General features: G+C 43.4%; 1 protein-coding gene across 2 annotated transcripts in view; it reads left to right on the top strand.

Moving 5' to 3' along the window:
• Positions 1 to 7430: 7430 nt before the first annotated feature.
• Positions 7431 to 24943, top strand: part of thsd4 (thrombospondin type 1 domain containing 4) — a 31349-nt gene continuing 13836 nt past the window's right edge. The window contains exons 1-3 of one of the 2 annotated variants that reach the window (XM_084008270.1): positions 7431 to 7761; positions 8898 to 9000; positions 10582 to 10718. In XM_084008270.1, the coding sequence (XP_083864396.1) occupies positions 7552 to 7761; positions 8898 to 9000; positions 10582 to 10718 (450 nt within the window). In that variant the 5' untranslated portion in view covers positions 7431 to 7551. Of the gene's footprint in view, positions 7762 to 8897; positions 9001 to 10581; positions 10719 to 21854; positions 22038 to 24943 lie in introns of those variants that run through there. The other variant, XM_084008271.1, reaches the window with a different exon arrangement.

Raw genomic sequence — 24943 nt, 5'->3', positions numbered from 1 at the left:
AGGTTTGTGTACATGGTTTGCATGATTGTTCTTCCTAGAAATCAGTCTTCACGTCTTTTTTTAACCAGGCATCAAACAGGTTCAGAGTGTTAAAGTGTTAAAACCTGTTAATGCTCCGGTTCATCTCTTCTGCTTAGTCTCTTCTCTTCACTTTGAAAGACAGCATAACCAACACCTCACAGACCATTGGTCTCCCTTGAGGCAGAGGCTGTCTGTGTGCTAGCGGGTCCAGAAACGGTGAAGGGTCCTCTGGGTAGTGTTCACTCGGACTGGAATGTCCCTGAAGGTATAGAGGCTTTGCTATTATCTCCACCTGTTCATGCTCCCCTCAGTTAAACCATCCCACAAAGGATTTCTTAACCCTTATTTAATCAGGCATGTCGACCGTGAGCACAGCAACCAAACAACATCACATGCACACACCGGGGAGTCGACTGGCGCTGCTGATGTCATCCACTCCACTGGACATCAATGCCTCAAGGGTTTTTCACCTGAAGAGGACACCAACATCAGGTTGTACCTCTCAGTGATTGGTTGGTTGTTTTCTGGTAACCAATAGCTCTCTAAGAAAATCTTTTTTTCTATCTAGTTATGTTCATCTCTATCATTTGGGTGGTTCGCTGTCTCGGGAAGTTGAATCCAAACCAGAATTTTAAACCAAAATCTTCATGTGAGCTACTTTGTCCAGATATTTACAGTAAACATACCTTTATGCTCCTGCTAAATAGCACGTTTGGTTTTTTTTTGTTAGAAGAAACTATTTGGTCCACTGTCAAAAAGCTTCAGCAGGTTTATTTTGAGCATTTTTATGCTTTATGCTGACATGTTTGTAATTATACGGGGCTATGACCATCAGCCTTGTGAGAGAAGTCTATAGGCCTGAAGAACTGACAGAACTCCGTGACTAGTGAGAGCCAGAATATGTCTCATCGCTGGAAAGCAGTGTAGAAGTCCAGACCGCGTAGTAGTCTCTGAGGCCCACACAGTTAAGAAGACTCAACGCGCTGACATGAAGTCCATATGTCTTGGTGAGTAATAACCCACACGCAATCTGTTGCTCAAGTAGTATTCGGTCTTTATAGAGCCTTACATTGGCATTTTTGTTATAGTATGTGGTTTTCTGAGCTTATGCCAGCTGCATGTAGCTCCTCAATTTGTGTTATTGATTGCATTAAGTCTCAGGCCACACTTTCTAAAATCAAGCCATTTTAGCGGGGATGCTATACACAAGCAACCAAAAAGGCTTGATTTTAGAAAGTACTGTCGAGACTTAATGCAAGACGTAACAACATTGTCGGAGGTACTGATATATTATATAATATATATATATATATATATATATATATATATATATATATACACACACACTGGGACACGGGAGGCATCTTGTTACCTAATAACAACCATTTAAACTGTGGTTACTGACACTTGGCACTTTAATTTGGCAGAAATAAAGACATTTAAAAACCAAACTTATATATTTAAATGTAAAATGTCATATGTTTATTTCCTCATTCAATGAATTCAATTAAATGTCTGAAGACATGCATGTCAGGGTAATGACTCTGCCAGTAGGTGTGAATGTGATGGGGTTGTCTGTCCGACGTGTCAGCCCTGTGATGCACCCTGCCTTCACCCAAACGTCAGCTGGGATCGGCTCCAGCAACCCTGAGTGGGTTAAAGATAATGGATGTTTGTTGGACCTGCTGTGTCTCTCTCTCTGTCTCTCTATGTCCCAGGATACTTTGTGTTTCATTCAGCTGTAAGTTACAGTACTTGCTTCACAGAGAAATCATCCATCATCATCATCATCATCATTTTGTACTCATAGAGGAGGTTAGAGTAATGACAGAGCCAGTGGAGTGACAGCAGCATTATTGCATTAATATGAACTTACCAGTAGATTAAGGTCATGCAATATTATCTTCACAATTTGTGTTTGGCTGGATGGCGAGCAATAAACCTAATCGCTAGTTTGGAGGCTGCAGTGTTGATGTGCTGGACCCTCTGACAGACCTCTGTCTGGTCTGGAGACACGGCTGCCAATGCGTTCCGCCTCACAGGACCGACTATTAGTTTCTCCTGGAATGAACCTGGAGTGCATTGTTTATTGTTAGCCATGCACTGCAAAAAATAACCACCTGAAACTGTAGGTTAAATTGGTTTTCTACAATAATATTTTTACTTTATTTTAAGAAACATCAAATCTGATGTCATGAATGCAACACGTTCTGCTTTTTTCTAAATCAGTTTTTCTTCTTTTTTTCTTTTTTTAAATATTGTGAATCAGATAAGATCATTTTAGTTATCTGTTATCTGGCTGTATCCCCCCCCCCCCCCCCCCCCCGGAGAGGCCTTCAATGGGTCATCCCAGTTCATTAGCGATGCCTTAATTGGAGGCTTGTTTGCCTGTCGAGGGTTTGGAAACATCGAGGTTAAAGGCAAATTCCTGAGCATCATCAACATCCACGCACCGGTGAGGACGGTCAGTAGGGGCAACAGCAGGACCAGCTGCCCCTGCAGAAACCTGCAGAGAGACATGCATGCTGACATGTGGTGCAGAGGCACACGGGTGAGTGGATGGATTTGTAGGTGCAGAGTACACTGATTGATTTCACAGTATTGACAGGTTATGCTTGGCTGAATAATGACGCTGTTGTCAAGCAAGCGTGTTTACAGACAATAACTGCAATGAGCTGCATACTGAATGCCACTGAAGCATGCAGCGCTGTTTTGTTCTGTCAATTTACACAAACGGCAAAATAAAACACTGAGCTTTTCAAATATGAGAACGTGAATGGCAGTGATTTTTTTTTGTGTGCAAAACTTTGGAACCAACCACATAAATTAGGAGGCTTTTGAACAAACCACATCTTATTTCCATTCATATTAAAGGTCTTTTAGTTAATCCAATTTACTTTGATTGTTTTGGGTCACAAAGTGATGGATGAATGCCCCTGATTGTCTTGATGGTGCCCAGTTTTAAGATTATAGACCACACTATAAATGTTCCTACATCTCATTTTCTTTTCCACCAAAGTGGAAAAATATGTCTTTTAAAGGGATCCTTTAATCCTGCTATATTACAATTATGGTATAGTTGGGTTTATTTGTGTGATTGCTGCTATTCTACTTGTATTGCAGAATTCCATTAATCAAAATCAACATCATGCAAACATTAGAGTCAATGCTAAACATAAGAGGAGAGAGAAACATGTGAGTTTACTGGCCTCCTGTCTGTCCTGTGTTTAATCATCACAGCATCATTGGTAAACACGAACAGATCCAACGCAGCTGACTGATTTTATAGCTTGTTGAAATGCTGTAAAAGTCATAGATGACTCTTTTTTTTTGGCTCCACCGACAGATTTGCCAGATGCAGCTTCGGGATTTGACTTCACTTCACGTGATAAATGAGCTCATTCACCTGCCTGTGGCTCCAATATGAACACACACACTAACACAGCCAAGTGGGAAAAGCCAGGTAGAGACACACACCTACATATTTCCATGGCGCACACACACACACACACACACACACACACACACACACACACACACACACACACACACACACGCGCACACACGCGCGCGCGCGCGGAGAGAGAGTGGTAGTTGCGGCAGGGGGCGCAGCAGAAGTAGCTTTCTGTCCTCCGTGTTCCAGCTTTCTGTCATCCCGCGCGTCTTTGTGCGTAAAAGCAGAACCACCGGAGTCACCGCGATGACCGACGTCCCGTCTCTCTGCTGCGCCGGGATTCGCTTCACAACTCCGGACACGGATCTACTAACTTAATGGATTAGCACAGAGTCTCCAGAGGGAAACCCCTGCGTTTGAACCTGGATTAATGTTCCGACCATGAGGATACCTGCGCGGGGACACGAGTCCGTGAGCGCTCCAGAGTAGGATACTACTGTTAGAAAAGTACAGTGAAGTAGTAAAAACTTCACGTAACATACAGGTACGTGGACATGATGAGACGTGGGCTGTTACTGTTGATTATTGACTGATTTTTTCGTTATTAATTTGATCCTTATGGGGAGTATTCATTACATACTGTGTATTCTGTATTTGTATTATTCTAATAAAGTGCAGGACTTTCTGAGCGTCCTGTCTGGTTCAGTGAACTTAATTTAGGCAAGGTGCAAAGCAGGGCTGAGTTATATGGTCTGGGGTGAGGGGTGAAAGTCCTTCTCTAACTGGACCCCAGACCTGCTGTCTAATGGACTATAGCAGATTTTCAGCAGGGGGGCTCCCTCATTAGGAGTCAGAGGTCAGAGAGGTCAACTCACATGGTCAAGTAGGCAGAAGTCGCTGGTGTTTTCCCTGAGTCAGTGTCTTGTGTTGCCTGTCAGGCGGATGAAAACGTGGCAGGATGTTGACACTGGTGCAGCAACCAGTAAAGTAAAAAAAAAATCTTGTTTATGTTGTGAGACTATTAACGTTAGATAGTTGTTAGGTAGTTTTCCAGTGCCTCGCCTCAGTGACAGACAGCATTTGTGTTGAACATGCCAGTGCCGCTCAGTTGTATGTTATTGTAAACGTCTCTGTTTTCACCCAAGTGTCCGACTTAAAGAATCCTGGAGCGATGCAGGCAGCCTGTGTCTGGATTGTCAGGTAATGTCAAAGGGTTTTATTTATTTTTTTTTTTTTTACGACTTATTCATTTAAACGTATTGATTTGAATTGTATTTTTTTTTTATACTGCTTCATTCTCTGATTACCCATTATTTTCTCAGTTTAGCGATACTTTATTAACATCCCAGTGTTTTGTATATTCTTCATTCTGTCACGCTTCTGTCCGTTTCCTGTAGAGCTTCTGTCCTCTGGCTGTGGCTTTGGTCAGACCTCCTGGAGTGTCAACACACACCAGACCACAGGAAGGTGAGCAGCAGTTGTGTAGCAAGTGTTGCTACCGGAAAAATAAATAAATCTGTGTCCACCCTGGGATATTTCCAGGAATGTTTCATTCTGTCGCAGTATCGATCACTCTAATCGCACGGTAGCCACAGGCGAGTGGAACGTTCTTCCAGTGGAAGATGGCATGCATGATCGTGTCTTGTTGGCATAGCCGAATACCGCCCTGAGTGATAGGCTTTCATTCCTGCCTCCTCTGCCCCGGTATGTGTAAAGAGCAAGAGTATTCCCAGAGGGAACCTGACCAGGGTGCTAATCTGTTAACTTGTAATGAGAGCGCGAGTGAAAAGTCGCGTTGATTGCAAGTGAAACCGAGAGGGCTTATGTCTGCTGTCAGCAAACCATCTCTTGACCTCTGGGACCACAGGACATAACTAGTAGATGCACCTTGTGGATGAGGCTGACAGATCAACTATATCCAGTCAGGTTTGAGGGGGCAAGTCAGAGTCCAGCTGTGTGACCTACGGCTGACCCGGGAGATGACAGTGGTGTTGAGTTACAAAGGCCGAGGAGGTGGGGGGGTGTCCGAGGTCTCTCTGAATAGCTGCGCAGGCTGATTGACAGGAGAAGGAACTTCCTGCCAACTCTCCCCGGTGCTTCTGTATTCTCTTTCCACTCGCTCACAGTCGAATGCGGCTGAGCTTACTACAGCCGTGTGTTTGCCCAGAGAGGTTTGCTGTGAATGGAGACAAAGTGCTCCTTAAAGAGAAGCATTTCCACGCCGCTCCACGGATAAAGCCGACTTGGCCCAGGCCTCCTCCTGGCAGCTTCCTCAAACAGAGAGTGCAGTGATCACTGCTAATACGTCCCTGGCAAAGTTGCACAGAGGGATAGAGTCAACACTGAGAAATGCAGGTAGCCAATAGGGGATAGGCCACTAACAGACACCCACTAATCAGCCAAATCTGGGCTTTATGACCGTGAACAGAGGTCTGTTTCATGGACAGTGGAGGGAGGCGGAGGGGCTAGGAGAGCCATGTTGATGAGATGAGGTCACTGGCTCAAGCCTTTACACAAGGCCATGATCTGGAGAGGTTAAAATCTCTTTGCTGGAGGCACATCAATCCTTGGCATTCCCTTTGTGTCGCACTATCCCACTTTTTTTTGCTCTCTGTGGTGTCGCTAATCTCGGTTGTTTCATCACCACGCAGGTTACTGAGAGGGCAGATTCTCAGCAGGAGTTCAGGTCAGAGCATGGAGAAATTCAGGGCTCCTGGGGCGCCTGGGGGTCCTGGGCAACCTGCTCCCGCACCTGTGGGAGAGGGGTACAAGAGCAGAGCAGGCCCTGCCTGCCTGTTTACAGTCCATCACAATTCCCGTCCAGGAGAGCTGGTGTTCATCCCCAGCAGCAGCCGGGCCACGTCATCTCAGCCCTGCGGCCGACAGTTCCCCTGCACAGCAACGCAGGCTGGTCCTCCAACAGCAGCAGTCGTGGAGATCTGAGGGGGGAGAAGGAGACTCGGCCTGGTGGACGGAGGTACTGTATCACCCAGCATAAAGTGAGCTGCTGATATCACTGCACGTACAATTGGTCATTTGTAATTTCCCAAGGCTGGAGGAAGTGTGATTCTGATAAAATGATCAAATGAATGAAGAAACATCACAAATGTAGATGCTTCCATGCAGGGCATGAAGGGTCAACGCATGGTTTGATGAGTATGAAAATTATGTTCACCCCAGAAGCCCAACCAGGTGAACACCAACAGGAGATTTTGAAGCTGTACCATCAGCATTAAATCTTTACTTGTCTTCTATTGTTTCTAAGACAAGGTGATCTCCAAATAGACACACAAATAGTTATTATCTATAATATATTTGATTGTAATTCATAATACTTATAATGGTTATTTAACATGAGTGTTACATTCTAAGCACTGTGAAAAAACTCTATTTTTGGACTCTCATGATGGTCAATGAGACATTTTTTTTTCCAGTATTTCTTGTCTTTGTCAATATGTGCAAGTCTTTAAGGAGCCTGTACGGCTGCGCTGCATGCTGAGCAGCCTGGTCTATAAGTGACTCTTTGGAGCCAACATTGTTGGCCATCTGACTTCTCTTCAGTCTTTTATGAATGTAGTCAAAGGCTCGGCTTGAGCTCGGCAGCTTTGTGACCCCCTTCCTGTTGTTAAACAAATAGCACTGACAGCTGAGTAATGGGGGTGCTGCTTGAATTTGAAGCTGAGGAGCCAAATAAAAACAAAAGCACACAGATCTGGACGCTTCTCCAAAGTCTTGGGTTGGATGAAGAACTTTGACAGTTTCCTCAGAAAATTTAGCCAAAAGATTAAAAAGAATGTGTGGATCCAAATAAATGTCTTCTGTTGTACCGTCTCTGGTTGGCTTAGGAGATATGTTCTACTGTTTGACGGACGTTAGGTAGCTGGATTGGATATCTATTTATCAGGGTCTAGAGATGTGTTTGTGTCTTCAGGGTCCCTCACATCGCCCCGGGGAGGTATGGCTACGGGAGATCTCCCTACGTTGCCCCACTGCAGACGGACGCAGGCCAGGGCTCTGGGACGGCTCACCCCCACAGACAGAGACGCTCTGCTGCAGCCGAGGCCCACCACCACACCGGTCACAGGTCAAACAACCTGGACCCCTCCAACAACCCCCATCGCTACGCCAGACCCTACATGCAGCCCAGGGCACAGCAAGCCAAAAATAACCAAGTCTGGGCCCCCCTCTACCAGCCCGGCTCGGCCAGACCGGCTCAGGTCCAGCAGGAGCCGCAACCAGGCAGCCAGACGTCTGGACCCCCGCAACACCAAGAGAGACCCTACAACCCCCTGCCCAGTTCCTACTGCACAGGGGAGCATGCTCACTACAGGATCTGCAACAGTAATGTATGTAAATGTATTACTTATTATTATTCCCAGCATGTCGGGTATATCGGCATTAAATGGATACATCTCATTACTGATTTGGCTTATTGTTCTGATTTATTATTGATTCCTTTAATTTTTTTTGTAGTTAAAAAAGTAGTGGTTGGTTTATATGCTTTTGTAGAATTAATTAGGTATTTATGTAATAAAAGTTTAAAAAAGATAGATAAGTAAGACATACACCTACTTAGTTTCCCCCCCCTGTCCAACAGTGAATAGAGCTCACTAATAAGTAGACAACACGTACAAGCATTCGATTGTATTCTGTAAACGAGGGTGAAATTTGCCTGGTGGCGATGCAGTATTTTGCCAAAAAACTGACAACAAAAAAAAAGGCGGTGCTGTCAGGACGTTTCGACATGTTGTGGACGAGACGTTTATCATTGTTCTTTACAGGATCGCTCAAGTCTTAAGGATTACAGACATAAAATAACAATAAAGGGCTGCTTGCCACAGCATCGTGTAAAGTGTTATGTTTGCCCATAAGCAAGCTATTTGTTCACATGCAAGCGTTGACACGCCATTCGTTAGCTTCCAGCAGATTTAATAGAAACCAAAACTATACAGAACAAACATTTGTTAGAATTAAAAGCCATTTAATACTTACACTAAATATTATCTACTCGTCTACTAATATTGATAGAGCTGGAGCTTAGCAAACTTTATCAGTTTAATCCCGGCTGTACAGTGTGTGTGGACGGGCTTTGCTTATCTGATCCAACGTTATGGAATCCATCCTGTGCATTAAAATAAACCCAAACAGTGCCTGGTGCTGTATATTGGCTCTGATGTGCGATGGCGATGAAGTAAAGCAGACCAGGGGCTTGTTTGGATAAAGGAGATATGGGGGGATGTCAGGGAGGTGGAGTTAGTGGAAAGCCTTCATAAATACTGGAAGAAAGCCTGAGTTACAAGTACAGGGTTAAAAAGAGAAGGTCATCTACAGCAATCAATGCCTGCAGAGCGTGACAATGAGGAATGTGAGCTGGCGGTAGTTCCAGGAGGATTTACCTGTTGGACTTTGTCTTTGTGTAAAATAAATGTGTGTGTGTGTGTGTGTGTGTGTGTGTGTGTGTGTGTGTGTGGTCCATCCTCAGGCCTGCCCTCCATCCAGCAGACACATCAGGGCTGTTCAGTGTTCTTCATACAACGACCAACCTTTCATGGGCAGATTGTACGAGTGGGAACCTTTCAATGAGGGTAGGTTAGCAGTATGTCCCGTATGCGCATATGTATATGTATATGATGCTATTTTGACTTTTGTTATTACAATTAATCCCTGTGGGGAGGTCACTGCATGTACCGAACAGTGTTGCCAGATCAGGTTGACACTTTCCAGCCTAATCACAACTTTGACTCTTGACAGTATTACATGAAAGTGTGCAAAATGTTTGGAAAAAAAACATTTCATCCACAAACACTATTTTTTTTCAACCCAAACTGACCAAAAGTGTCCCAACGTGGTAGAAACCAACCCAATCTGGAAACACTGGTCCCAAATTCCATTCCAACAGTAGTCCATGTCAACCTCCTGGTGGCGCTATAGTCTGGGAATCGCCAAAGTCCCAATCAACCGACTAATTGCAGCCCTACAGACACGCTAGCAGGGTAAAGAAATTTTAAACACCAGTTTAAAAGGGGATTAAACACAAAACAAAATAAACGAACAAAGAAGTAAAACTACCTTTTATAAAGAATTGTTTTAGAAGTGAGAGAAATATGTCTGAGCTAGTCAGGATCCTGACCTTAAAAACACACTCCAGTCCACACAATCTGCACTCACACACATTTCACAATGAATCCCATTCCCACTGTCACTTACATCTTCAGCTGCCTGACCTATGACCTCTATGAACTAAAGTGTAGGCACTGCAGTATGTCACCTGTCTGTACGCTCACTGACAAATGTTCAGCCATACAGACTCTCTGACCTCACACACCTGAAGTAACCAGGCAACAGTCAAAACACCTCCTGAAATGTCATCTCTCTGAGAACACTAATGGAAATAACAGTCTCTGTATTAATATCCTGTCAAACACGTGTGTATTTTGAGATCTGGTCATTGTGCGGCAGACCGTGACTGACGGGTAATGCAGATGTAAGGATTATATAACCTCAGGTAACTGTATGAGGTTGAGCGTGGATTATTTGACACTCGCTTAAACATACTGTTGTACATCTGTTTAAGAAATACCTTGCTTTTGGGGCTCATAGTGTGTCTAATTGATAAAGCACCGGAATAAAATGTAAAGAACAGGGATCAGGACCCTTTGTGGCCGCTCACTGCTGTGTTTGTGTCACCGAATGGAACGGGGAAGCTTTCGTTTAAATCACAATAATAAATGTTTGGCATTTAAGAGGATACATTTTATTGTTTGTTTCGTCTAACCTTTGTGAAAGCTTTTAGTGCTCCGCCCAATGGGATATTCTGGATTTGGGCTTCCAAGTAATTGATAACTTGTCAGACACTTTGTGAATCAGAATGTGTGAACTCCACTTATCTGTTACTTCAGGGACATTATTTCTAAAACTGTTGCCATTCACTGCAGCTGTAAAGCAGTGATCGTGTCAAAGCAACCATGAATATTGTTCTTTTTTTGCCCAATCAAATGTTGTTTTAGTGCCAGAATTCAAGTTAATTGAAAGAAGTCTAATGTGCATGATGTACACTCATATCTAATCGTTTGGAGTATTAAAGTATTTGAGGGTATGTCCTTGAATATTCCCATGTTACATTAAAAGTCTTGATATCATTCTCTGCATTCATTATGTCCTTTCAGTTTCCGGGGATCAGCATTGTGAACTCAACTGCCGGGCAACAGGCTTCAGGTTCTACGTGCGACAGTCGGCGAGGGTGATCGATGGGACGCCATGTGGGCACAACGATACGTCTCTCTGCGTGGTGGGAAAGTGTTCGGTAGGCAACATCATGAACCCTTTTTTTAAAATGTCAACCTTTTAGTCACCAGCCAGTGACTTTGTTACCTTTATTTGATATGATCTCTACCAGCGCTGTGGAGATGTGTACTGGAGAAAATATACATTCACACGTTTGTAGAAAATTCTAACATGAGCTTCTTCAAACTTAGTTTTTAAACGTTGACATTGTTGTTGTACCTTTTAATATCTGCCAATCAAAGGAGAATTGATCAGAGGACATGAAGGATGTATTAACATCCTGGATGTTTACTGTATCTGCTACTCAAGGTTATTAGCTTGTTGGGTTAACTTAAATGTTAAAATGATCAATTGTTACTCCTGAATTTGCATCAGGTGGTGTAAATATTTTATATATTATAATATATGTTATAATAATATATTATAACACTTTATTTGGATGTTCCATATTTCTATCTTGGAATATGGTTCATGTTTGTCAATATTTGCTGTTATGTATATCTCTATAATTAAACGATAAATCCCTAATATAAATTCAAAGCCTAATCCAACACATACTTAATTATTATAGGTGTATAAGAACTGGATAATTAATCTCTGGTAGGACCAAAGCGTGTTACACTGCAGGCAGTAGTTGTGGTGCAGTAATGGCTGTGACCAGCAGAGGGCAGCATGACATCATTGTGAGATGTCTTCATATGTGATGTGGAGGAGTGAAGTGGAGGTCAGCAGGAGGTTTCTACCTCCTTGGACCAAAGCGATCATGGGCCTTCTTATGGCTGGCTGTGTGTGTGTGTGTGTGTGTGTGTGTGCTGCGTTCACTTTAACGTTCGTTTGATCACGGTTTAACGGTGAGAAATATGTTGGACAAAGAGCTCATTTCCAGTTGGTTATGCTGACCTCGCTCTGTTAACCCCGTGTGTTTCCCATGCGCTGTAATCTCAACATTAAGATTTAATCAAGATAGAAAGCCCTCTGATCTCTCATTTTGGCCTTGATCACATTTCTACTGTTAGTACACACGACATGGTGATCCTTTACGTGGGAAGGGTTGAAATAACATAAATAATGGGAACTTAATTGTTTAGTTTTAGTTTAGTTTATTTAGGATCCCCATTAGCTGCAGCATAGCTGTAGCTATTCTTCTGGGACCTGGGGTCCGGGACATGTATAGTCCGATCCGCAGAACAAAAAATGATATGAATAATAATAAAATCAAATAGAAATTAAAATACAAATAATAAATAACATAAATTCCAAAGAAATTAGAGATATAATAATATTAATCATAATAATAATAGTCATTGGGAGTCAATCCCAAGGAAGGCCAAAATAGTTTGACTGATTCTTTGTGTTATAAAAAATATTTAGGAAGTGAATTCCATTCATACATGGCTCTGTAATTGTATGTAAGCATGTTGATGAAAACAAAACCAAAAAGACCTTAAGCTACAGAGCCAGTGCTGAGTGTTAGCCCTGGCAGCAGGGACCAGGAAGGAACCAGAAGGAAGAATGAGGAGTTGGCTGCTTGAGCAGATTGTTTGAAGTGTCAGTCTGTTTGGATCAGCTGACGGTCAGCTGGTTTGGTGCACTCTGCTTGACCTAATATGATACTTCAGAGCTTGTCAAAATATTATAAGCCTTTGGGTCAAATCTTAACAAAACCTTCGTATGATGTAGCCTCATAAATTCAAAAGAGACCATAGACTAGAGTCTAGTTAATACTATAGGGTTGTTAAATGATAGCATAATAATACGGCCTACTGTAATAATATTGAATGACTCATGTGACAATCGACATAGTGTGAAGCCGCTGTTGTTTCTGCAGCTGCTCCAGGAGACAGGGTCCATGTGGATTGAGGGTTTTGATGTGGCCCTGGTGGCTTCCAGTTCTGCCCAGTGATCGTGGCTCCGGAGCTTGATGCTCAGACGAAGCCAACTCAGATGTGATTGATTATTGTCCGATGTTTGATGGTCACTAGCATGGAAATATCATATCATATCAACAATGACGGACCAAGATGGATCATATATTTTAGGTTGATATGGGAATGCGGTTCTAGAAAAGTCATGAGATTTGATTCATGTTTGTGCTGTTGTTATAGCAATAGCCTTTTATAGCTTCAATGTCTATTTTTCACTAGTCTATTGTTGTTGGTTATTTTCCAGACAAGCTGAAAATATGTTAAATATATTGTGCATAAACTTGTCTATTTAAGTCCCAACTAACTAAACTGAATCTTACTATATACCGTAGCTCAGGAGGTATCTCACACACTCTCTACAAGCTGGTGCAGTCACTGTCCCAAGGCACTGGACTCTGAATCACCTTCCAGGAACTCGAGTGCCTCTGATTCAGATCAAAGCCAAACCATTAAATAATGTCTTTCTAATTATTTTATAGAGATCCAGCAGGTCAGAGCCTGTCTGTTCATAGCGCAGAGATACTGTACTACATTTATCTGGAAGCCCAAAACACACTGATGACAAGAAACAGCTACAGCTGTGTGGATGTTTTTTTTTTCATTATATTGAATCGTTGTACAAATAGATAGGTGTATGTATTTTATTCAAATCAAGCAATCAAGTCATTCATTTTACACATTGAATCCCAAAAATACTATGGCAATTTCCTGAGGGTATTTAACATCATCTTGATTGGGTGGAAGGTAGGGGAGTGATCATAAAAGATGTGTAAATTGAGCATTTATTGCCTGAAATACTAATTTCATGAACATGGTGTGACAGTGTTCCTACACCTTTGTACATGTGTTCACACTCACACTATTACGTTCTTAGTGACTGAGAAAACGACCGAGGTGAATGATCGTAGAGAGAAAAGGAACACTCTCATGAGATGAGGAGGTGGAAGCTAGATGATGCTCACACAAAGCAGCTCACTGATTTTCCTGTGTGATTTATTTCACTCTGCAGGAGTGTCTGGAGCTAATTTTAGATTTTGGCTTTCATACTGGTCCCATTGCGGTTCTCTGCTGCAAGTAACAGCAGTGAACCAATAGATACTTAATCATGATAATGAAAAATTAATTCAAACCACTTGGCCCGCGCTCTTCTTTTAGAGGAAAATGTGTCTCAGATATGTTGTTATTTCAACTTTCCAGACAAATGAAACCACAGAGGTTGTGTGTGTGCTTGTTGTGGTGATGCGCTGCTGCTGCTGCTGATTAGAGGGAAAAACGGTCTCCTACCACACATCCCACTGTTTGTGTGGTCCCTGATACTTGTCCCTGACACCTTTCAAACGGCATGAATAACAACCCAACTCTGTCCATTTGACATTTGCCTCCTGACGCCACTGTAGGTGTCCGTCTCACATTTCTGAATCGGACACAGTGACACCCTCACGTCTCTCTAGCTAATGAGGTACATCGCCATCCTTTTATGGTCCGTCCCCTGTCGTTCTGGTTTGTCCAATGGAGGACTGATGTGATTTCATCCTTATCTCACCGCCTGGATTGTTGTCCAGCTCAAATCGTCTGCTGTATTGGCACCTCAATCCTTTTCCTGCACTGTCTGAGTGGCTGCTATAGCTGTTTGACCGGCCCATAACTTAAGATTCAGTGCTCTTGTCCATCAAAGTATCTGGAACGTGTCGTAAAAGCCAGATTTCAAGAGTTTGCAATGTTGATGTATGGAGTGCCTGCACCAATTTTTCAACAGCCTGCCAGTATTTTTCATTCATTTGAGCTGCTTGTGCTTACTCACAGTCTACCTCCCAAGTGTAGACATGCCAAACAGGACTCTGCACTCTCTTTGTGTGTGCTGCCTGGCTTTCCTTCATGATTTGTTCTGCCTCAGATGGCTCCAACGAGCTGCTGCAAAACTGCTGAGTAGTACCGCACTGTCGATGGGGCAGTTTAGCACACAAGTGATGGAATAAATGGGTTTGGACAGGCAATGCATTGCTTTACCTGTCATAAAAATGGGAAAAGAAGAAGATTGCCAGTATTTTGATGGCAGTACTGATGGCCTGATTCATTACAGCATCTTCAAACCTTAAGCTCTGTCTGTGGTCTCTAGTCTGTACAGAAGTTCCCATTTGAGCACCACAAGCTGGGTTCCATATAGTCCCATCATATTCAAGAAAAGCCTTGTTATCTGTAACTCATTCTGAATAAAAAACGGTTTGATAAATACCACTAAAGGTCAGAGGAAACATGTATTCTTGATTTTTGTGGTGAACTGCCCCTTTAATTGTGTTAGTTTATATTATACAGTTACATCTCCTGCAGTCCAAACACACAGACACTACACAGCTGTGTCTATTCACCACTTGATTGTGTGGCGTGACCCATCACCAACATGTTATCGGCCCCCTTGTTGAATGGTATACCAGTACCCACAAAATGTAAACAGGTCTTTCCAAAGGGAAGGAAAAAACCCACATTGGCTCCAACACTATTTGATTTCCATTCTGGTTCAAACAACCACAGTACAAATGCCTACGATATGACGGGATTCTGAGCCCGAACTGTAAAAGTTATCATATAGAGGAGAGTTTTTACTCTCCAATTATAGGACTGTGATTGATCAACGGTGAAACAGCCAGTTCTGAGGCACCGAAACCCCCCCTGAATGTGGTGACTCATTTCAGATGAACAGAGGAAGAATGATCCCTTTATGGTGGGAGCTGCCACTTCTCTCTCTTTATACCAAGGAAGGGCATTTGAGAAGGGTGTGTGTATTTTTAAAGGCTGATCACTGACCACACACTTCTCTGCTGGCGGCGGTGGGCCCAGCTGAGGGTAAAAATCTATGGAGCTCGCACTCCTCGAGACCCAGTAGTGGCTTCATAGCCTATTTCCTGCTGCTCTTCACAGTTAGGTGAAGTTGAAATCTGGTTACATCCAAGTGGATGATACATGTGCCAAATATAGCGTGAGCCCAAGTCAGGCTCTATTCATATTAATGCTTTCTTATGACTAACTAGTGCAACTTTGAATTCATACATTTCGGCATGGGTTTTGACGTATCGTTCTTAATAAAGATGACAGATAGATTGAGGCTACGTCCGAGTCCAGGTCTCAGCTGTAGTCTTCCTCTCTGACTGGCATGTTTCCCAGGCTCAGGCCCAAACTCATCAAACAACATCCTAAGCCACTCCTCACTTCTCTCGTCTGACAGCTGCATCTGTTATATGCATTCCCCACCGTGGTGGACGGACAGACTTGTTAAAAGGGGGATGAGTGCCCTGATATACAGCCTGCCTGGTGAAGACTGGTGGAGATACCTCAATCCCATCTCTGTCACGACAAGCCTCAGCTGCTGCTCGCTCTCAGGGTGTTCCCCACCATTACCTACTGCAGATGGTTATGGATTCATGGCAGCAGAGCCTGTCGTCAGTTATTGCACACATGCAGTAACAGTTATGAGGGGTATTTGCTGTGGAAAGATGTTGATTTTACAACTTGTAATATCGGTCTCAGGATTTTAACTCGTACTGCTTTATGTTGGACTTGTTTGACGAAGCATCTCATTGTTTTGTGCAGATATTCATGGTTCCCAGATGAAGCATCCTAATGATGTTTGTGATCCCCTGATTTTTTCCTGTAGGGCAACCATGAGGTTGATACTTGTGGTTTTGATTGAAAAGTCTTTTGAATGGATACATTTTGATATAGACGTTCATGTTCCCCTGAGGATGAGTTGAAATTACGCTGGAAATTTAAATTAAAATGTGTAATGTAAAACTAATGACATCCACAGCAGGCTAAGCTGTACTTTGTGTAGCAAATGTTAGCATGCTAACATGCTAAACTAAGATGGTGAGCATGATAAACATGACATCTGCTTAAAATGATCAAGGTCATTGTGTGGAAGTTAGCATGCTGACATTAGCATTTCGTTTGGCTGAGCCTCTCAGAGCAGCTAGCATGTGTGTAGACTCTTAAAATTAAATTTCAACAGTTTGTCCAGTGTAGGAGTGCTCGCGAAACATTTCAGAAAGTGTGAATTTTATGTTGGATTTGTCTCTAATGTTAAGAAAACTAAACATAAAATACATTCGTGATGCTTAATCAATCCCTTATATGGAGATACAGTTGCTTCGCTCTTCCCTCCACAGGGAGTTCAGTGATAGAGGAGCAGCCGGAGAGTCAGTAGAGATCCATTATCCTGCTTAATGACACTTGTTAGAGTACTTGTCGCTTTAAAGAGGCCTTGAATATGAGAATCCCAGTCGGAGGACTGTTAACACAGATGCTGTTTGAGAAATTAAGATATGAAGGAGGTGACAGATTGATGTCTTAGTTTGTCCAACACTTCCTGGATTTTGATGGGCCCTGCTGTCCCCATACTGGCCCATGGCGGCCCTCACTGGCTCTGTGTGACCTGTGCAACTCTGGTAGGCTTGAACGCTCTGGGGTCAGAGGTCAGACACTTGTTCTACATCGCCACACCTCTTCTGGGCTCTGATACTGCTCATAGAGTCTTTCTTTGGGAGACAGGGGAGTGTTAAACCTGGACTTCTTCAAGCATAGTCCCCTCCATTTGATGTGTTTCCAACACACTGCTAGTTCCTCTGTTTGGATCCTGTTTTTTAACATTTTCTCCTCAGTTCAATTAAAACTTAGACTTGTTTCTACTGTAATTAGCAATAATGTGAGTTTACATTTGTATGGGGGAAAGTCATTTTTCTGCAGGAAGAGTAACAGTCCGCCTGTGTTGAACTTTCATTTCCTGGTGCTATTCTGGCACTTCAGAATATCTGTGTCAGCAGAAATAAAGAAAGCCCTGGCACAATCAAATCCATACATTTCACATCCATACATCCTTCTTTTTCCATTCTCACAATGTGGCTCTCTGGAGCCCTGGCCTGCCATGATCATTATGCGTCTCCCTCCAACGTTCTGACTCGTGATGTAATGATCAGTATGTGTGCTTCTGTCTGCGGAGAGATGAGAGCTGATACAATGGATAGACGATGGTGATTTGGGCACAGTTGGCGTATAGTGAGCTACGTGGCTGACACACAACGGGTTGAGCTCTGCAGTGGAGTGTGTTTCAAGGGCAGGGAGCCTCAGTGTCCGGCCCCCGGAGACAGATTTATGAGGGTATACTACACGGACCCAAGGTTGTATTTTTAGCACTCAGCGGTCACGCAGGTCTTCCTCAGACAGACGGCTGTTGACAGTGATTGGCTTCTATCTGGGTGGCTGTCAATCGGAGAGGCAGTTTAGTGCGTCGTATGCCTCGTCGGTTTGTTTGGAATGCCAGAGATCTGGAGCACTCGATGTGTGGCCAGTGCTCTCTGATTTAGGGTCATTTGAAAAGAAGATAAGACACGTAGGTGTGAATGTGAAAATGTTACGTGAAAATATCTGTCTGTGCGTCTTAATTAAGTATGAATGCCTATTTATAAATGAGTGTGAATGAATGAAGTCAGCATGTGAATGTGTAAATCTGTAAACCTAAGAGTAACAGTGAGTTGGTCTATGCTGCTCAGGGTCACACCCCATTGTAAATAAGACTCTTATCTGATGGCGTCCGACAGGTTTAACAAAAGGCCTCCAGCAGGTGTATAAAGACGTTAAAAACAGCAGAACTTATCTGTGTTCGGGCCTGAGAGCTTATACAGGCCATTGTTAATGTCGAAATTGTTTTCACAAAATGGAAAATCACTAAATTGCCAAGCCTTTATCCCATTATGTTGAAAGCATATTTCAAGAAAAAGATAATATCAAAGTAAACACCATGTATTTTGATTAGATTGTCAAAATGTTAATTTACCTTCTTCTTTAATTGTTAAACACTACCTGGCTAGTGCAGAATTGAAAAGCGGTTCACCTCAGCTGTTTCTAGCTCCGTGCTGGAACGTTTCAGCAACTATTTCATGTCTCTCCTGCAGACTGTCATCCACCGTCAGCTGTTTTTCTGATAGAAGCGTCGTCCCTCAGCCACACCTTGCCCCTCCCAGCCCAAATCTCCTCTCGACCTGCTTTATTCATTAGCCTGCCTCTCTCCGCTGTGCTGCTGCATTTTTTCAGTCAAATACATCGCTCAAAGGAAACAATCATGGGACCTACATGCCTGAGTTTGCTGTCTAATATGTATCCCAGATGCACAAAAACCACGTGTTTTCACTTCAAACTTTCTGCCTTCTCCTAACTTGTACTGCTCTAACTGTTTAGAAGAGGTGGATGAAATAAAGGGAGAATGTGGTCGAAGAGCAATAAAGAATTGTCAGAGATCGTGATCACGGCTGCTGACATGTCAAAGTGTGTTTGCGCTGCTGCAAACAACTCGGGGGCCCTGCATCCTCTTTCCTCATCCTTCAGCGTGAGCGTGTCTGAAGCCTGATGATAAACTAGATTCATGGCAGAAGCAGCGTTACAGCTGTCAGGTAGAGCGTTCCTCGCTGAGACCACACCTGCTTCAAATGTTTGCCGTCACGGTTCTGCTAATGAGCTTTGGATTTAAACATCCTCCAGACTGCAAACGTGACAGAGAATAAGGACAGGAGCTGAATGTGCTATTGTATGGGCTGGTGTCTGCCGGACCCTGACGCCGTCCTCGACAGCGGCGTCGAGCCCACCTGCTGTAGAGCACGACTCTGACGTGTGTGGGTTGGAGACCGGAGCCATCAGGCGCCTGGAGTCAAGGTTGCTTCAGGGCTGACCTACTTGTTGAAGGAAAACAAAGACCCCGGGGTGTGCTGGAGAGTTAGTCTGGCCCCGCCCGACCTCTGGGCGCTATGCGTCCATAATGAGATGGCCCAGTTCAGAGGCGGAGCAGGAGCGCGGGAGATGTATGTTGGTCCGTTGCGATGGACGGGCTGCTGAAAAGCGCGGTTCTCCTCCTACGCGTCTGCAGCTGTGTTGTTTTGACAGTTAGCTGTGCTGAGTGTATGTGTGGAGAACGAAGGGTTAACGATGAAAACCAAGCTGATTGGATGACAAGTTCAGTGTACCACTGTTTTGAGAAAGACTCTTGGATAGGATAGGATTCGTGTGTGTGTGTGTGTGTGTGTGTGTGTGTGTGTGTGTGTGTGTGTGTGTGTGTGTGTGTGTGTGCGTGCCTCACAGGTGTGGTGATTTTATGTCCACGCTATGCTTCCCTGCCTCTTCTTGTTGTGTGAAACAGCTTTATGAAAGGTGGCAGGCTGTGATTTATGGTGTAAAGTGCCAACATGCATATCATCACCAATAAAATATTTGGCAATCTGCTCAGCTGACTTCTAACAGGTGTAAGTGCTCCCATAAATCTACAGCCCCAAGCTTCATGGAAGCCGTTAAGTTGAACGGGGATATATAGTATTAAATGTGAGCCGGTGTTTTAAAACTTCACACATTTGCATCCTCCTAAAGAGGAATATTCTGGGCTTATGTTGACATTTTCCAGGCTATTCACATTTTTTTCTGCACATGTAAATACGGTATTTGCGTGTTATTGTAATTCACCAAAAGTGTTTTTAATTGCAAGAACTGTGTTCACTAATTTTCTTCCAAGAAAGTATATTTATTTGGTCATTTGTTAATGAGAGCAGGCTTGCAGTACATTTGTTATTGTGCTTGGTAGAGGCATATCTTCCTTATTAACCAAAGATATAGGCCTGGAGTTTACTTACTGCTTAGAAGCGAGTAGAGCGGCTGCAGCTCTGGGAGATGGAGTTCAGAGTGGTGCAAACTCGCTGCACCGGAGCCTGATCCTTCGTGACTGTCCCTACATTTCCTGGACATGAGGACACTGGAAGAAGGTGTGGGTCATTTTTTGGTTTCTGCCATCAGAAATTTACACAGACTGTACAGCCCCCGGGTCAGTCGCAAAAGCACCCAGATGGCTAACTTTAACTGCAGGCGGACATTGGGATTTTACGTGATTAAGTGTCTGACCTTGAGCACATAGCTGAGAGCTACGGGGTTTTTTTTGCATGACGTAACGCAACACTTGCTGTGAGGACACGACGTCTCTCTCTCTCTGCAGCCGAGGTCTCTGCCATCATTACGGTTGTTGTTGAGTTATTTTTCGTTCAGCTTGACCTAACGTTCGATTTCCATCATGCTGCTTGTGCACGTGAGGCAGGCAGCTGCGGGAGTGCTGTTTTTTATTGATTTTTGTTTGTTTGCTTTGTTGATGCATACATTTTTGGTGCATCTGGCCTGTTAATATCTGCTCATGGACAATAGATGCAAAATTGCAATTTTCTAATTCTGCTGTATTTACATATTGATGTTTATTAATGTGCACTGTCCGTGACTAAATAAACCTTAAATAAATAAAATAAATAAATATATTAACACAAGAAAACTTGGCTAAGTAGACACATTATACAAGGGTAAAATACAAGATTGAGTATACAGTGCATAAATATTGCATTCAAACTCTCACCAGTATGGTAGCCTATATTATCCATTTTATTTCTTCTTTCTTTTTTTATTTTGTATCTTGTCAGTCCATCTGTCTCCCTCCCTCTCCTCCCCTTGTAACCCCTCCATGTGTGCTTGGCCATCTGAGACACAGACTTTCGGTGCATACAGTCTGCTGTGATCTCCGTGTGCCACTTCAAAACCGTTTTCAATTATCTCATGCTTATCCCAGAAGTCTCTCTGTGAGAAACATGTCCAGCAACAATGTGCATGATCTGCCAATATCATTTCATGAAACAAAAGGACATCAGATAGAAGAATGAAGAGTGCGCTTCTACCTCCGTACAGTATATCCTGGTCAATTAGGGTTTAATGTTGTGGAAACGATGGTGGCGCAATAGGAAAACCATATGATATGAGGTCTGGTCCTTTTGGCCGCGGCAGTCGTGCTTCCAGTGTTGCAACGTGGCTTGAAATGAAGTATTTGGTGGTGGTAGTGAAGGGGGTCTTCCTAGAAGATGCCCACCTTCGAAATATTTCCACACATTTTGCATCAGGGGTTTTGCTTACACATTCGTTTCAGTCAGAATTTCCTTCCTCTCCTACTTTTTCTGAGCTCCAATTTGCTGTCAGCAGTCGCTGCCACACTCTCCACTGTGTGTCCTCTCTCTCTCCCTCCTATTCATTTTTCTACCTCGCACTCTCCGTCCTCTAAAAAAGCTCCAGTCACCCCTTACCTCCCCCAGCTGCACCTCCCCCAGCTCAGTTTACAAGGGGAGCTCGTAGAGATCAGCTCTGTAGTGAGAGAGGTTTTTTTTTTTTTTTTGTGGCATTCTCACAGCTACAGAGGCAAGGAAGAGGCTGACGGTAGGGAGCAGCCACTGGATTTCGCGTAGGAGCCTGAGTGACTGGTCGAAACATTTCTGGGGCCACATGAGAGAATGCTGTCGGGACTGGCTCTTCTGCTGCTCGCCTGCCTCCACATGCGGGTGCAGGGGAAGCCGCGGTCACAGGTAGGACCCGCTTCGCCTCTGTCGGGTCCTGGAGGAACCTGGGAGAGGTTGGGGATTCCCTGGGGTGCCAACAACCAGCATTAAGAGTTGCATTGCGTGATGCTCAGTGTATGTTGTTATTGGACTCTTTGCAGTGAGGTTTTAAAGTGGTTGAAATGCCGCTGCATGCTTGTCACCAAGAGGCTTGGTAGTTCGAATAAATAAGCCTGGTACTCATTTGCAACCAGTGTTTTAAGCAGCGCTGGACTGTGTCATTTACATAACTGTGATTCTATGGTCCATCTACTGGGAAGAATAATCCGCAGTATAGCTGTTTTCACTGTGGCTCTGCTTGCTCTCTGAGCAGTTTATTTTTCCACAGCACATTCGCAGGCTACTTGTGGGATTAGATTTCCCTCCGAGTGGAAGACTCAGTGAGTCAGGCCTGTCCTGGGACTATAAAGATGTGCTTGGAACTCTATTAGGGATAGACTGCAAGCCTGAATTAGCCTGTCGCTGCCTGTGGCTCAGCTCAGCTATCTCACCTGTATTTGCTGATGATTAATGACACCGTTGAGGTGCCTGAGGTCTCTAATTCAAACTTGTGAAGTGCCAAGCTCTTGATACGGATGCCTGTGCCAGCTTTATATAACCCTCAACTACAGTATTATGAATTTCATATAAATGTGTTTATATGAAGTGTTATGTTGAATGAGCACCTGCTTGGATTATTAGGGGGGAAAGGCAGTTTGAATAAGAGTGGCTGCGGGTTTGGAGAAAGTTTACAGTCATCATGAATGTTCGATCCAAGGCTGACATTGTGATGTCCAATCTCAGCTTAAGTCTCAACTATAGACTGTAAAGGAGAAGCCTTGAATTTGGCAATCTGACAACGAGATTGAGCCCATAAACTCATGTTAACAATGTTTATTGAGGTAACAATCAGTGAGAAGTACGGTCATTTTCTTATAGACTTCCATGTAATCAGACTTCTTTTTAAAACCAGAGAGTCGATTAGACCTTACTGTTAACTTACTTATGCAAACTCCTATAACAGGAATTTAAATAGACTTGTTTAAGAATTGGGATAGTTACTAAAATGTGTCAAAACCGGTCACAGATATAGAGCATATAAAGGCCTTAGAGACCAGAGCCAGTCCTATAAGCCAAGGAGGCTCGGGGCGTCATCTATCCATAGGGGCCCCTCAAATGAGGGATTTAAAAAAACATTTAAAAAAACATTTAAAAACGAAAAAGGCACCAAATTGGTCTGGATGAGCTCTGTTCCAGATCCCAGAGTAAATCATTGTTAGCTGTAGATGACGTGTCACCAGTTCAAAATCACTTGTATTAATGCATTCCTATTAAATTAGTAAAATTCGTGGTGTTAATTGATAAAGTCAGCTAAAACTAGATTTGTGAGCTGTTCAGGGAGCCTGGGGGGACTCCTGGCAATGACAATGATGTAGGCTTGGTCCGGTTTAAACATTTTCAAACCGGTCTGATACTAAGCCAAAGACCGGACCAAACCGGTTATACCGACTTTTCCCACTAGGCGTCACACTTGCAATAGCAGAGCCTCCCAAGTGATATTTGTTTCTTTACACGGAAGATTGCACCATAAACACGGAAAGGAGAGTCAAAAATATGCCACGATCGCACCGTTTATAACGCCGCAACAGTGTCTATTTTTACAAAACATCACGGCTTTGTGGAACGAGAGAGACAGATACGACGTCGCAGGCCATGTGACGAATTTGATGAGCCATTGCTGCTTATTAATGCAATACAAGTTGGATTTAGTGCTGTGACGCCGTCGGCACAGGTCGCTGATGTTTTTAATTTTCAAGAAAGTGTCATGAGGACAAATGCCGGTTCAACTAGTTTGCATAAATTAAACCGGTTTAGCCCATACACCAAACCGAACCGAACCAAACCGAATGCACATATAACAGTTAGATTCGTGGATGAGGCCTCGTTTTACTGTTGGAATCAAAGGTCTCGACCCTCATGCCCACATCTCTCTCCACCACAAATGCTGATGCTTGCAGCTTGTGGAATATCCTGCAGATATGATAAAGTGGCGTGAATTGTGAGACTTCTATTCCTGCAAAATTATCCATAGAACACAAAAATACATTTGGGGAACTTGCGTATTCACCAATTTAAAAAAAGGCACAAACAGCAATTAAAACATTTTTTTGGAACCACAACCGCCACTTGTTTTGTCCTCAGCTCAGTTCTTCCTCCACTAAACCAAACAATCTCACCCTGTGTGTGTTCTAGTATCGGTCGGACACATGTTGCTAATGGTTTCATGAGATGCTCTGTTGTGGGGAGTGGAAAGCTGAGTGATTACTGTCCAAAACACCAGAACTTGTGTTTCTATTTGTGGTTACAAACCCACAAAGAGTCCTCTAGTTAATGTTCTCATTCTAACAGAGCCAGAAGTGAAATCTGAGGGAAAGGGACAAATTGAATAAATACGCAAGTTTTGAAGTATTAGTGAAGTCACATCTTCTATGGATTACGGGCACGTCTGGTCTGGAGTCGGGGATTGATTCCTCTCAGTGACTGTGAATAAGAAGTAGACGTATTCAGCCATTTGTTTGTGGATTATGGTTTTGAAGAGTTCGGCTTCAAGATGGCGTCTTGGATTTTGGCCGTCAGCATGTTGGCTTTTTGCAACCAGAATGGCCTCCCATGAACTGAAAACACACTGTGACAGGGTTAAAGTTCTAAGACTAAAACACAGATAACTTTCAGACAACGCCGTGGTAGCGACATGTCAATCACAATCACAAAATCTTTTTATATACTATACATTTATTTTATAGATGAGGTTTAGATTTTCTACTTAATGGTGTTTATTTCCCACAGGATGCAGCAGTAAGTCAGGGGCAGTCAGTGGTGGAGTCAGTTCCTTA

Source organism: Eutrigla gurnardus, assembly GCF_963514095.1.
Source record: "Eutrigla gurnardus genome assembly, chromosome: 1".
In the NCBI taxonomy this organism is placed as follows: domain Eukaryota; kingdom Metazoa; phylum Chordata; class Actinopteri; order Perciformes; family Triglidae; genus Eutrigla; species Eutrigla gurnardus.
Note: the sequence above shows the minus strand (reverse complement) of the source record. Positions and strands in the feature narration are given on the sequence as shown.